Source organism: Jaculus jaculus, chromosome 8 (assembly GCF_020740685.1).
Source record: "Jaculus jaculus isolate mJacJac1 chromosome 8, mJacJac1.mat.Y.cur, whole genome shotgun sequence".
Lineage (NCBI taxonomy): Eukaryota > Metazoa > Chordata > Mammalia > Rodentia > Dipodidae > Jaculus > Jaculus jaculus.
Window position 1 is genome coordinate 126,710,665 of NC_059109.1, and position 13,914 is coordinate 126,724,578.

At 52.6% G+C, this 13,914-nt stretch overlaps 1 protein-coding gene across 1 annotated transcript; it reads left to right on the plus strand.

Moving 5' to 3' along the window:
- The first annotated feature begins 1,350 nt into the window (after positions 1 to 1,350).
- Slc2a10 (solute carrier family 2 member 10) lies at positions 1,351 to 12,606 on the plus strand. Its single transcript, XM_045157470.1, has 5 exons — positions 1,351 to 1,501; positions 6,030 to 7,283; positions 8,020 to 8,142; positions 9,336 to 9,471; positions 11,120 to 12,606. Exons 1-5 carry the CDS (start codon positions 1,498 to 1,500, stop codon positions 11,196 to 11,198), a joined length of 1,596 nt encoding a protein of 531 aa, XP_045013405.1. The 5' UTR covers positions 1,351 to 1,497; the 3' UTR covers positions 11,199 to 12,606.
- The last annotated feature ends 1,308 nt before the right edge of the window (positions 12,607 to 13,914 follow it).

Below are 13,914 nucleotides of genomic sequence, written 5' to 3' on the forward strand. Positions count from 1 at the left end.
AGGATGAGGGGGACAGGTGGGCTAGAACCATTGACAGACCAAGGAAAGCCCGCCCACCTCGGACAAGTGAGAGAACTGCCCCCACCGCCAAAGCCTGGAAAATGGGCAAATATTGTGATATGGACTGAGGTTTTGTGAGGTCCATTTTGTTGTGCTAATTTGTGAGGCAGCATTTTGTGACAGATGTCAACTCTCTCTCTCTCTGTCTCTGACACACACACGCTGTCTGTGTCATGCCTTCTCCATCCATACCCCTCACCCCACCCCACCCCCCGTCCTCTTTCCAATGGCTCAGTCAGGATTTTAGGCTGCAAATTCTGGAAGCTTCTTGGGACACACAAAGACCTTTTCTGAGGTTGCCTGTTTCGCATCTGCCTAGTTCCATACACTGGCGACTCCTGACTCATATCCAGTTTGTAAGGCGATTGTGCCAACACTATTTTTTTTAGTAGCCCTTACTTGCCTCCAAGACAAAAGAACTCTGAACACTCACTTCCCATCATGGATAACCTGTACAGAGGCCCTGGCTCAGATGGCCTTAGGCATGCCGACTGCCATCTCTTTGTCAAAATACCTGTCTTGACCACGATTCATGGGCCTGCTGGTGTGACCACGGGAGAGCTGAGCCCACATGGGGTCTTGGTAAGTCTTCATGTGAACATGCCTTGAGCTCTGCGCCCACCAGGACTCAGCTCTGTCTCTTGTCAGTTGGGACAAACCCATGATCCTCACCCTTCCCAAGGTTTCAGGGGAACCCTCCGAGGCCCATCTCCCTTGCTGACCACACTGCCCCATCTACTCCTAGGCCTCAGACCCTCAGCCTTCACCAGGCCACATCTGGTGTCCCAGGCCTGGCTTATCAGACCCCAGCTGAAGTTTCCCCTTCGCAAACCAATTAGCCACAGGTGAGTTCTCTGCCACTAACCTTCCCTTGTCGGTAGCTGGGCCTTCCCTGACTCCAATATTTATTTTTTTTTTCTTTCACCACAACAGGACAAAACGTCTTCAGATTTAAAGAAAAAAAAAAACACTTGTCTGCCTTGTTCTCTGGGCCACCACAAGCCAAGGTAAGGTGCCTCTGTGGCTGGTACATGCCCAAACCTCATTATGGAGTAAATGGGGATGAATGGATGGGCGTGTCTGAGAGTCCAGGTTGTGTGTGTGTGTGTGTGTGTGTGTGTGTGTGTGTGTGTGTATACATCTGGGGGAGGCCAGTTCAGGGTGTGTGTGTGTACCCATGGTGGAGGCCAGTTGCTGGGGTGAACCACAGTGACCGCTGAAGCGGACAGTCTTTCGCAGGGGGAACTGGGGTGGGCAGGGGCGGTCCCGGCCTCCCCTCCGTCCCGCCCCCAGGCTCCGGGACCCGAGCTGGCCAACGTGGCGGCGGAGGAGGAGGAGGAAGAGGAGGAGGGCGGGATCCGCAGGCCCCAAGCAGTCGGAAAGTTTGTCGGGGGGCCTCGGTGGGGGATCCCCGGGCGGCCCGCGGGCGCCTTCGCCATGGGTAAGTGGTGATCGCGCGGGGCTCGGGGCCCAGCGGGCTCAGTGGTCCGCAGTAGTGGGGCGCACGGGCAGGACAGGCCCGACTGTCCACCCTTCTTCCTGCCCCGCAGAGGAGCCCGGCTGCCACCGGTTCCTGCTGGGCGGCCTCTCCTGTCCCGAGTCCGGACAGTCCCGTCCAGAGAGAGCCTGGTATGGCACTGCAGCAGGGGCAGAACCCAGGAGCCTGGCATCCGACGGTTCCAGCACCAATCTGGGTGGGTGGGTGGGGGTCACCCAGCTGGGGACAGAACCGACACAGCTCCTGCGCTCAGCTTGACTCAAAAGACTCAGGGCCACCCAGGCATAAAATTCTGAACAGTGGGGAATTTCTCTGTGGCAATGGGGGACCTTGGAGTTCTGTTGTCTGCTTGGCTTCAGAGGGTCACAGGGCCTCTCTAGGGAATGTCTACTTTACTCAGCACACAGGACTTGGGACCCCCAGTGAACAGAGCTGGCAGCGTCAGGAGCTGATCAAGCGTGGGACACCGAGGCTGAGGTGGCATGACGCCCAGAGGCCAGCTTGTTGGCTAGGTGGCCAGGGTGGACCTCTCCGAGCTGGAGGCCTTGGAGCTGAAACCTTACTCAGAAGTGGACCCTGTGGAGATCTGCTGGGTGGGAACCTGGAGGTGGCAGGAACAGCAAGCGCAAAAGCCCTGGGGCCTTACTGTGTGTGAGTGTGGTCGGTGCTGATGCCTCTGCAGCCCAGTGGACAAGGAGAGAGGGGTCCAGTGCACAGCGGAGCCTGAGGAAGATTGTGCAGAGCTCTGTGGGCAGTGGGGATAAATATGAATATTATTCCAAATAATCTGGAACGCTGGGGAAAGGTTTTAAGCTAGTCCTGGCTGTTGGATGGAGAATCATAATAGCTAACATCGGTTTTGAGGTGGCTATTATTTTCCCATTTGTGGGCAGGGGAGGCTCAGAGAGGGTAGGTGAGTTGTCCAAGGTCACGCAGCCACAGCGAAGTGAAGCTGGCAGGAAACTTCGCTCTCTAGCTCCAGTCTGTGACTAACCACTGGGTCACCCAGTCTGCCAGGCAAAAGAGCGGCACACTGGTGACCAGCTCCAGCCGCGACCCTGGAACCCACCTTAACATTGGCAATACGTGGTACGGAGAGACCAAGTGTCTCCCCGTGACACTCAGCTTGGCGCTGGCCCCTCCTGTCTCTCCTGGATTAACTCAACAACTGTTCTGCCCTGGGCAGAGCCAGGGCTGGGTGGGTAAGGTGGGCTGTCTGAGTTAATCGCTCCTCACTCTGCTGCCCCCAGAGCTTCTCAGTTTGAGATGGCTGTCTGCGTGCAGGGATTAGGGGAGCGCTCCATGTGCGGATTATGGGGTGAGGGCTGGGTTCCAGCCCCAGTGTTCCTGCCTCGCCAGGACCTGGCAGTTTGTCCGAATAAAGGAGGACGACGTGGGCTTGAAGTGCTCAGCTTGCGCCAACTGCACCGGGCAAGGCGTCTGTTAACAGGAGCTGCATTTGTTCACTCGTCCGTTTTTAATTTTTTTTTTTTAAGTTTATTTTACTATTTGTATTTATTTGAGAGACGCAGAGGGAGGGCGGGAGAGAATGGGCGAGCCAGGGCCGTCAGCTGCTGCAAACAAACTCCAGACGTGTGCGTCCCCTTGGGCACCTGGCTTACGTGGGTCCTGGTGAATCGAACCTGGGTCCTTTGGCTTTGCAGGCAAACGCCTTAACCGCTAAGCCATCTGTCCAGCCCCCACTCATGCATTTTTATCACGCCTGACATTGCAACTTCATCGGACTACACGAAGTCAAATCCGTGCTGTCACTTGCACGCTGGGTCACCGTCTTAGACACATGCCCTCATTTCTGTGGGCCTCAGGATGGCAGTACTGCCCCTGCCATGGGATTGGCAACAGGAGGGGGCGGGTGGGTCCCCAGCAGAGGACAGGGTATGGGGCCCTGATGACAGGTGTGTGCACCTGAGGTCCCAGGGAGGTGGCAGAGGAGCTGGGACTAAAGAGACACAGCAAGCACATGGCGGACCAATGGTGCAAGCAGAGATCGGCAGGTGCACAGGCAGCTTAGCCTGCTGATGTGTGGTGCATGCTGGGAACAGATGAGTGTGGGGGGGGGGAGTGGGGACAGGGACAGGACAAAAGGGGAAGCGGCTGAGGAGGTGGGCCAGCGCATACACTAACGTGTGAGCTTACTGAACTAGATGACCGGAGCTGTGCAAAGCTTAAGGAGGGGGGGAGGTCCTGCCACACCTTTGAGGCTGTCCTTCTGAGCCCTGGAGGCAGTGGGACTTTGTCACTTGGGATCCTCCCAAAAGCCTTCCTTTCTGTGAACCCCTAACCCCTCCCACTCACCTGTCTCTGAGTGGCCCTTCTTTTTATTAGTAGTATCATTTATTTGAGAGCGAGAGAGGGAGGGAGAGAATGGGCCAGGGCCTCCAGCCACTGCAATTGAACTCCAGGTGCGTGTGCCACTTTGTGCACGTGCATGACCTTGAGCAGGCATCACCTTGTGCGTCTGGCTTATGTGGGATCTGGGGGGATCAAACATGGGCCCTTAGGCTTTGCAGGCAAATGCCTTCGCCTCTAAGCCATCTCTCCAGCCCCTTAATATACTGCTTAATCATGTGCCTGGGTCTCTCAGGATGCCAGGCCCTAGACAACAGCAGTGTGCTGCCAGCCTTGGAGCACGGCCAGCACGTGGTAGATGCCAGAACGATATGTCTGGATGCATGGGTGTGGGTGGCCATGGGTGGAGGCATGGGTGGATGTACGGGTAGGTGGGCCAATACAGCAATGGACTTATTCAACTAAGGAGTAAGTGGACAGGTGAGTATGTGGGTGGAGGGACAGAAGATGGATGATGAAAGGAAGGATAGATGGGTACACAGACAGATGGCTGGCTGGATGGATGGAAAGAAAGAAGGAAGGGAGGGGGGAGGGAGGACAGATGTCTGGTGGCTGGATGTGTGGGTGGAGAGGAAGAAGTAAAAGGAAAGGAGGGAAATGTGGATGTTTCTCGTGTGTGAATGAACGGAAAGAGGGAAGAAAGGAAGGAGAGAAGAAGGAAGTCTGAATACATAGATGGCTGACTGGTTGGGTGAATATGCAAGTGGATGGAGCGGTGGACGAAAGAAAGGATGAAGGAAGGCTGAGTATGTGGATGCTGGATGGATGGACAGGTGGATAAATGGATGGGTGGACAGAGGGAGGAGGAAGGAAAGAAAGCAGACGGGTGAACAGGAGACAGCTGGATAGATGAAAGGAGGGAGGATCTATTCTTTTTTTTATTTTTTTTTATTTTTTTAATTTTTATTAACATTTTCCATGATTATAAAATATATCCCATGGTAATTCCCTCCTTCCCCACCCCCACACTTTCCCGTTTGAAATTCCATTCTCCATCATATTACCTCCCCATTACATTCATTATAATTACGTATATACAATATCAACCTATTAAGTATCCTCCTCCCTTCCTTTCTCCACCCTTTATGTCTCCTTTTCAACTTACTGGCCTCTGCTACTAACTATTTTCATTCTCACGCAGAAGCCCAGTCATCTGTAGCTAGGATCCACATATGAGAGAGAACATGTGGCGCTTGGCTTTCTGGGCCTGGGTTACCTCATTTAGTATAATACTTTCCAGGTCCATCCATTTTTCTGCAAATTTCATAACTTCATTTTTCTTTACCGCTGAGTAGAACTCCATTGTATAAATGTACCACATCTTCATTATCCACTCATCTATTGAGGGACATCTAGGCTGGTTCCATTTCCCAGCTATTATAAATTGAGCAGCAATAAACATGGTTGAGCATGTACTTCTAAGGAAATGAGATGAGTCCTTTGGATATATGCCTAGGAGCGCTATAGCTGGGTCATATGGTAGATCAATCTCTAGCTGCTTTAGGAACCTCCACACTGTTTTCCACAATGGCTGGACCAGATTGCATTCCCACCAGCAGTGCAGAAGGGTTCCTTTTTTTCCACATCCCCGCCAACATTTATGATCATTTGTTTTCATGATGGTGGCCAATCTGACAGGAGTGAGATGGAATCTCAATGTAGTTTTAATCTGCATTTCCCTGATGACTAGTGACGTAGAACATTTTTTTAGATGCTTATATGCCATTCGTATTTCTTCCTTTGAGAACTCTCTATTTAGCTCCATAGCCCATTTTTTGATTGGCTTGTTTGATTCCTTATTATTTAACTTTTTGAGTTCTTTGTATATCCTAGATATTAATCCTCTATCAGATCTTTAGATCTATTCTTTTTTAATTTATTTAACAGAGAGAGAGAGAGAATGAATGGGCGCGCCAGGACCTCCAGCCTCTGCAAACGCACTCCAGACACATGCGCCCCCTTGTGCATCTGGCTAATGTGGGTCCTGGGGAATCGAACCGGGGTCCTTTGGCTTTGCAGGCAAATGCCTCAACCTCTAAGCCATCTCTCCAGCCCTGGGAGGATCCATTCTGAGCCCTGCTTTGTCATTTCTGTGTTCCAGGCCGTCACTCACATTCCCTGCTCCTGTGTGCCTCCGTGTCTCTGCTGGGTGGCCTGACCTTTGGTTACGAACTGGCTGTCATATCTGGCGCCCTGCTGCTGTTGCAGCTGGAGTTTGCACTAAGCTGCTGGGAGCAGGAGCTCTTGGTGGGCAGCCTACTCCTGGGAGCCCTCCTCGCTTCTCTGGTGGGGGGCTTCCTCATCGACCACTATGGCAGGAGAAGAACCATCCTTGGGAGCAATTTGGTGCTGCTGGCAGGCAGCCTGAGCCTGGGCCTGGCCGGATCCTTACCCTGGCTCCTCCTGGGCCGCTTGGTGGTTGGTTTTGCCATCTCACTTTCCTCCATGGCCTGCTGTATCTATGTGTCAGAGCTGGTGGGGCCACAGCAGAGGGGCGTGCTGGTGTCCCTCTACGAAGTGGGCATCACTGTGGGCATCCTGCTTTCTTATGCCCTCAACTATGCACTGTCCGATGCCCCATGGGGCTGGAGGCACATGTTTGGCTGGGCCACCGCACCTGCCGCCCTGCAGTCTCTTAGCCTTCTCTTTCTGCCTGCTGACACACCCCATCGGGACCTCACCCCGCTACCGAGCGGGGAGGCCAAAAGGCAGGGCTTGGGGGGTCCGCGGTATACGTTTCTGGACCTCTTCAGGGCCCGGGATAATATGCGAGGTCGGACTATTGTGGGCCTGGGGCTGGTTCTGTTCCAGCAGCTAACAGGGCAGCCCAATGTGCTGTGCTATGCCTCGACCGTCTTCCGCTCCGTTGGCTTCCGCGAGGGCTCCTCTGCCGTGCTGGCCTCGGTGGGGCTTGGCTCCGTGAAGGTGGCCGCCACCCTGACCGCCACGGGGCTGGTGGAGCATGCGGGCCGTAGGGCACTGCTGCTTGCCGGCTGTGCCCTCATGGCCCTGTCAGTCAGTGGCATAGGCCTGGTCAGCTTTGCTGTGTCCCTGGACTCAGGTCCTGGCTGCCTAGCCGTGCCCAATGCCACTCAACAGACAGGCTTTCTAGAAGTCTCATCCCCACCACCAGTGCCAAGAGCCTGGGAGGACCAAGGACTACCAGTCTTGCCAACCACGGAGAGAGCGAAACTCCATCCAGAGGCTGGAGACGCCGCAGCCCCTCTGTGGCCAGCCCTGAATGCCGCCTCGGTGCTGACCCCTGGTCCCACTCCTGAGCACACCCTGCTGGGCTGGGCTGCACTGGTGTGCCTGATGGCCTACGTGAGCGCCTTCTCCTTTGGGTTTGGACCAGGTAGGAAAGTTCTGTCTCTTCCCTACCGGGCTGCCATATTAGTTTGGGACACTGGAGGAAGTAAGTGGCTTGAAGATCCCAAGGCGGGTGGATGAGGCGTTAGGGCTCCTCTCTCTTTCTTGTTGTTCATATCTTATTAATTCATTTATTGTAGGGGGGGCATATATAGAGAGGGAATGGGTGCACCAGGGTCTTGAGCCACTGCAAATGAACTCCAGATGCATGCTTCCCCTTGTGCATCTGGCCTATGTGCGTCCTAGGGAATCAAACCTGGATCCTTAGGCTTTCCAGGCAAGTGCCTTAACTGCTAAGCCATCTCTCCAGCCTAAGGGCTCCTCTCTTGCTTTCAAGGGTTCCTCCTAGGACTGAAGCCTAATTATATTTCTCATTTTTTTTCTTTGAAACTCCCCCTAAACTCTTCAAATCATGGGTGTGTCCCTGGATAGCTCCCTCAGGAAGATTTATTTGAAAGGAATTTAGAGAAACGGGTGAAAACTAACCATCCCCATTTGCCTAGGGCTGTCCTGGCCTCAGCATTGAAGCGGGAAACCCCTCAGTCATGATCAACCCAGAGTGATTCTTGCGGGGTTATATGGAGGCACAACTGGGAGAATCTGGGGGTCAGGAACCTGAAATTCTCCTTGGCTTACATGACTGGGCGGTGGTCTGTCTGTTCCTTGGGTACCAGGCCCCAGAGTTGCCTCAGCCTAGGCGCCCTCTTGCTCTCCTGTTCCAGTGACCTGGCTGGTCCTCAGTGAGATCTACCCTGGGGAGATCCGAGGGAGAGCCTTCGCCCTGTGTAACAGCTTCAACTGGGCCGCGAACCTCTCCATCAGCCTCTCCTTCCTGGATCTCCTAGGTGAGTGATCCACCCTCACCCTTTGGCTCACTGCATGCAGGAGCAGTTTTCATACAAGGCAAAAACACTGGGTCGTGGTGGCGTGAATCCTAATGCGGCCCATCCTACCCCACCAAAAGGAATATTTGATCACAAATCATTGATGAGGGTGGGGGGGTGGCTTTAAGCAGAGGTCTGTCTCTACTCTGCCTGCGCCCCCCGCCCCACCCCGTGGTCTTCACTCCCAGTCAGACACATCTCAGGGTGCAAGTTGGCTGGAGGTCCTCAGGCCTCTACAGCTTAGCATCCCTGGAAGGACAACCCCATTCCCATTGGCTGCAGATGGAGTCTTGGGACCAGCCTGGATTGGCTCAGCAAGATCACAAGCTCACCCATGAACCAATGGCTGTGGCCATTGTGACACACCTCCTTCACCGTGGGCGGGTCTTAGGGCTCAGTCACTTTCCTGCTCCCTGCGGCTATAAATGTGCTTTACTTTGTTCGTTGGGACTGGACAGAAACGTATAAGGAGGCACCCTTAGGGAGGTCAGCCTGCCTTTTCTCTGCTGCCCCTGCCTTCTGACGTTTCTGTGAGGGGTAAAGGAGACAGAGGAGGAGTTTCCAGAGTCCTGTGCTGTCATTATTACCCTCACTTCACAGATGGAGAAACACATTAACTCCTCCGTGGATTTCTGGGTCAGCGGCATTGGAACAGGATTTGCCATGCTGGGTCCCTGCAGATAAATACTGAGTGACCTTTTCCCAGATATAAGTTGCCCTTATGTTGGTGGCCTTGCACCCTGGTCCTCTGCCTGCCTCAGGGACATCTAGTCACTATTTTAAGATTCTTTTTTTCTGAAATATTTGTTTATTTATTTGAGAGAGAAAGGCAGAGAGAGAGAGAGAGAATGGGCGCGACAGAGCCTCCAGCAAACGAACTCCAGACGCATGTGCCCCCTTGTGCATCTGGTTTACGTGGGTCCTGGAGAATCGAGCCTCGAACCCGGGTCCTTAGGCTTCACAGGCAAGCGCTTAACCGCTAAGCCATCTCTCCAGCCCCGCTATTTTCAGATTCTTATCTGACGGGCTTGCTGGTCATTCTTGTAAACCCTTCCTTTGCCTGTTGGTGCTCCAGCTAGAACCTGCCAGGTGGCCTGGGTCACGGGACCGGAGTACTCGGCTGGTGGCCCACGCCCGTGCCTTTCTGTTCCCAGGTGCCATCGGCTTGTCCTGGACCTTCCTGCTCTACGGGCTGACCGCTGTCCTCGGCCTGGCCTTCATCTACATACTTGTTCCTGAAACCAAAGGCCAGACGTTGGCTGAGATAGAGCAGCAGTTACAGAAGAGCGGGTGGGTGGTGGGTGGGTGGGTTGGGGGGAGAGTGGCTCAGTGTGTTACCCGCCCAGACCTCAGGCCCTTCTCTTCGCCAGCCTGTTTCTCCCTCACATGTGGAGTTGGTTTTGTTTAAATGCTCGCATTTATTTCTGTATTTGTGAGGACATGGAGGGAATGAGAATGAGAGTGAGCATAACAGAGTCTAGTCCTGCTGCAAACAGACCGGGCACATGCGCCACTTTGTGCGTCTGGCTTCATGCGGGTTCTGGGGAATCAAACCCGGACCCTGAAGCTTTGCAAGCGAAGTGCCTTTAACCCTGGAGCCATCTCCCGAATCCCTGCAGTTTTGCCCTTTTCTTCCCCCACCCCCCGAGCTGTTTTCCTTCCTTTGTTTTATGTCACCTGATGGTAGAATTTCATTTGACTTTAAGGCCTAGTTCACATGATTTTTTTTTTTCTTTGTGATATTGCTGATGAAACCCAGGGCTTCAGCAATGCCACGCAAGTGCTCTAGCACTGAGCTCTGCCCCAGACCTTAGTTTGTTGAGTCAGGGTCCATCCATATCGTCTAGGCTGGCTTAGCACTCTCTTTGTAGCCCTGGCTGGCCTGGAACTCACGAGCTTTCTGACTCCACCTCCTGAGGGATGGGTTTTCCAGTGTGTAACCCAGCTGTGTGCATCACCAGGAATTTAAAATTACATCACAGGAGGCCAAAGTAGTAGGATCTCAAAAAAAAAAAAAAAAATCTTATGTGCACACGTGTGTGCGCACACGCGTTCTTGTATGTGAGTTCAGGCATGCGCATGCCACTGCACACGTGTGACGTCAGGGGTTAGTCCTCTCCTTCCATTTTGTTTGAGACAGGGTCTCTGTGTTGTACACTGCCATGTGTGCTGGACTTGCTGACCCTGGAACTTTTAGGGTTCTCCTATCTCCACCTCCCAATCTCACTGACTGTAGGCATGCTGGGATTACAGACTGTCATGCTACTGAGTCTCTCCCCAGATCCCATATAAGCCAGATGCACAAAGGTGACTCAAGGGGAAGGCCACACATGCGCACTAGGTAGAGCAAGTGTCTGGAGTTTGATTGCAGTGGCTGAGACCCTGGCTCACCAATTCTTTCTCTCTGAAAAAATATATTTTGTTTTTGTTTATTTACTTAAGACAGAGAAAGAAAGAGCACGCTCCAGGACCTCTAGCCACTGCAAACGAACCCCAGATGCATGCACCAGCATGTGCATCTGGCTTATCTGGGTTCTGAGGAACCAAACCTGAGTCCTTAGGCTGTGCAGGCAAGTGCCCTAACCACTGAGCAACCTCTCCAGCCCCCCCCCTCTTTGGGGGTTTTGACCCTTCGGGTGATGGCATCCTGGAGGCTGCCCATGGGTGTTAGGCTGGACATCGCATGGGTCTTCTCACAGGACAGAGACAGAGTCTGACTTTTGTGTTGAGCAAGGCCATTCTGGCTCGGACAGGGACAGGGTGAACCTGAAGGAACTATTGTGAAATTGTGGGGAATGCGTGCCAAGGAGGAAGCAGGCAGGGGAGGGTCAGGAGAGAGGTTGAGAAAAAGGAGGGGCCCAGTGATGTCCCCTGCCACCTCCCCCAGGGAAGGTACCAAGCCTGACGTCCCCTGATCTTCTCATGGTCTCCTTGACAGGTTCCCCCTGAGCTCTGGCCACAGGCAGGACTCTGCTGGTGTCCAGTACCACCGCCTGGGGGTCACAGTGGCTTCCTGAGGAGTCTGTGGCCTCATGAGGAGACCGTCTGCCTTGAAGATGCTAGAACGATGGTTTCAGCAGCTCATCTCCAGCAGGAACCCAGAGCCTGTGATCCACATATTTCTTTGGAAATCACTCTGGTCCTACAGGAGGTCTCTTTGGCTGGGGTGACAGAGATGAATCCCAAAAGTCTTCATTTTGACCATGAGAAGGCCCCTCTGAGGATCTAGCTTCATGCCTTGGGTTCTCCATGGACTTGGCACGTATGTCTGCAGCGTTCAGTGAGAGAACATTCTATAGTGTGTTTATCAAGGGTTCTCCCAGAAATCCCAGGGCACTGATCCTTTACAGGAAGTGTCTCCTGCCGCCACCACTGAGTCAGAAGAGGACAGCAGTCTGTCCACCTTGCCCACCTGGGGCTGTGCGGTTCCGAGAGAGCTGACTCCTGCTTTGTGCTCAGAGATCTACTTGCACCAACCTTCTCATCCTGTCGCCCAGGAAACTTATCTGAGGTCAGGACTCGGACTGGGGACACGAGGCTCAGTCCAAGTCCTGGCTCTGTTGGGGGAAGTGGCTGTGTGGCCATGGCCTCAGCTTCCCCCGTTTGTGCCATGGGAGGAGGCCGGGACCAGGCTGTGCCTAAGTCGTTCCCTCATTCCACAGGGTTGGAAGTCTGTGTAGAAGCTAGAATGTGAGAAGTAACAAGGATCTGCACCAAGTGGCTCTAGAGACAGGATCTTCCTTAGTAGAGTCAAGCACCCTGGAATGCAAGAGGCCCATGGGTGCGTGTGACAAGTGCCAGGGGCCAGTTCCAAGGTGGGGCAGCATCTCTGCAGGAAGGATGGGGTTTGGAGGGGATGTTAGTGGGTGTGGCTGACCCTGGGTGTCAGCTCCCTCCAGGCCTAGCATAGAGACAGCTGTGCCGCTCAGGATGTACTGACTTGTACATTCTCCCTCAGGGAGGTCCTGAGTGTCTCATTCAGCCAGCCAGGCCCTGAGGACTCCTGCTCACCCTGGGGCCCAGGACCCCTCTCTTGTGGTCAGTCAGACAAAGATGTACAAGTGGCTGAGGTTGGAGGTCACTAAAGGAAGTCACCAATCAGACCGGGTTCCTGGACCCTAGGGAGCCAGCCTCAGCATGCCTTGAGGTCCACAGTCACGTGGTCCCTACAGGCTTGGCTTGTTAGCTCCTTGGTCACCCTTCCTAGAAATTTCCTTACTTCCAGTGGCGTTCTGGAACTGGCTTTTATTGGCTTTCTAGAGCTAACTGTCCATTTTCAGTGTTTCAGCAAATTGGTTGTTAAACATAGCCATTACTAAAAATAAATTGCTGGACCTAATGGTGCACACCTTTAATCCCAGCACTTGGGAGGCAGAGGTAGGAGGATTGCTGTGAGTTCAAGGCCAGGCTGAGACTATATAATGAATTCCAGGTCAGCCTGGACTAAAGCGAGATCCTACCTCAAGAAACCAAAATAAATAAATAAAGCAAATAATCTGTGGGGGCTGGGGAGATGGCTCAGCAGGTAAAAATAAATTATTTGAATTTATAATCAAATTATATTAAAAATAAAAGGTAATTAATACTAAAAAAAAAAATCACCACCTCCTAGCCAGGGGTGGTGGTGCATGCCTATGATCCCAGTACTCACAAGGCAGGAGATTCAAGAATTCAAGGCCAGCCTGGGCTACATAGCAAGAACCAGCCATAAGTAATAAATAATAACAAAACAAAATGAGAAACAAAACCCAACTCATACCTTCCAATTCCTTTCCTGTGTTTCTCTCTTCTCTGTTACTGAAAGCATGGTCATGTGTGTCTAGCTACAGAGAGAGATACCATGCATTTCTGCTAATATCGCATTCGATGTCTTCATTAGTTGCTTAAACGTCCGTGGGTGTCTATCTGTGTTACCTGATTTAGGGTCAGAGTCTGTGCCACAGCAGCCCTCTATCAGATTTGGACACACAACAGCAATAAGCTGATTTTTAAAAAGTCAGATTAGCCGGGCGTGGTGGTGCACGCCTTTAATCCCAGCACTTGGGAGGCAGAGGTAGGAGGATCACTGTGAGTTCGAGGCCACCCTGAGACTACATAGTGAATTCCAGGTCAGCCTGAACTAGAGTGAGTCCCTGCCTCGAAAAACAAACAAACAAACAAAAGAAAAAAACCAAGAAAATGCAAATTAGGGCTAGAGAGATGGCTTAGTGGTTAAGGAACTTGCCTGCAAAGCCTAAGAACCCATGTTTGACTCTTCAGATCCTATGTAAGCCAGACACACAAGATGGCGCAGGCACGTAAGGTTGCTCATGCATACAAGGTGGCGCACACGTCTGGAGTTTGATTACAGAGGCTGGAGGCCCTGGCGTGCCAATTCTTTCTGTCTCTCTGTCTCTCTTTCTTGCTCTAGCTCTCACTCTCACATTAAAAAGAAAGTCCAGGGCTGGAGGGATGGCTTAGCAGTTGAAGTGTTTGCCTGCAATGCCAAAAGACCCCGGTTCGATTCCCACGACCCATATTAGCCATATGCACAAGGGGTGCACATGTGGGAAGTTCGTTTGCAGTGGCTGGTGGCCCCGGCATGCCCATTCTCTCTCTCTCTCTTCTCTGTCAAAAAAATAAATAAATAAAAATGAAATATTTAAAAAAATTAAGTCAATAGTAACAAGGAGACTAATTCCATATGTCACATTAGGACCAAAGACCAGCCTCCCAGGAAGAAATGTTTCCTAA

Excerpts from the sequence above, each read along its gene's own strand:
- Slc2a10 (XM_045157470.1), top strand. Across the intron at positions 7,284-8,019 it reads CTCCTTTGGGTTTGGACCAG|TGACCTGGCTGGTCCTCAGT; the intron begins GTAGGAAAGTTC and ends CTCCTGTTCCAG. Across the intron at positions 9,472-11,119 it reads CAGCAGTTACAGAAGAGCGG|GTTCCCCCTGAGCTCTGGCC; the intron begins GTGGGTGGTGGG and ends TCTCCTTGACAG.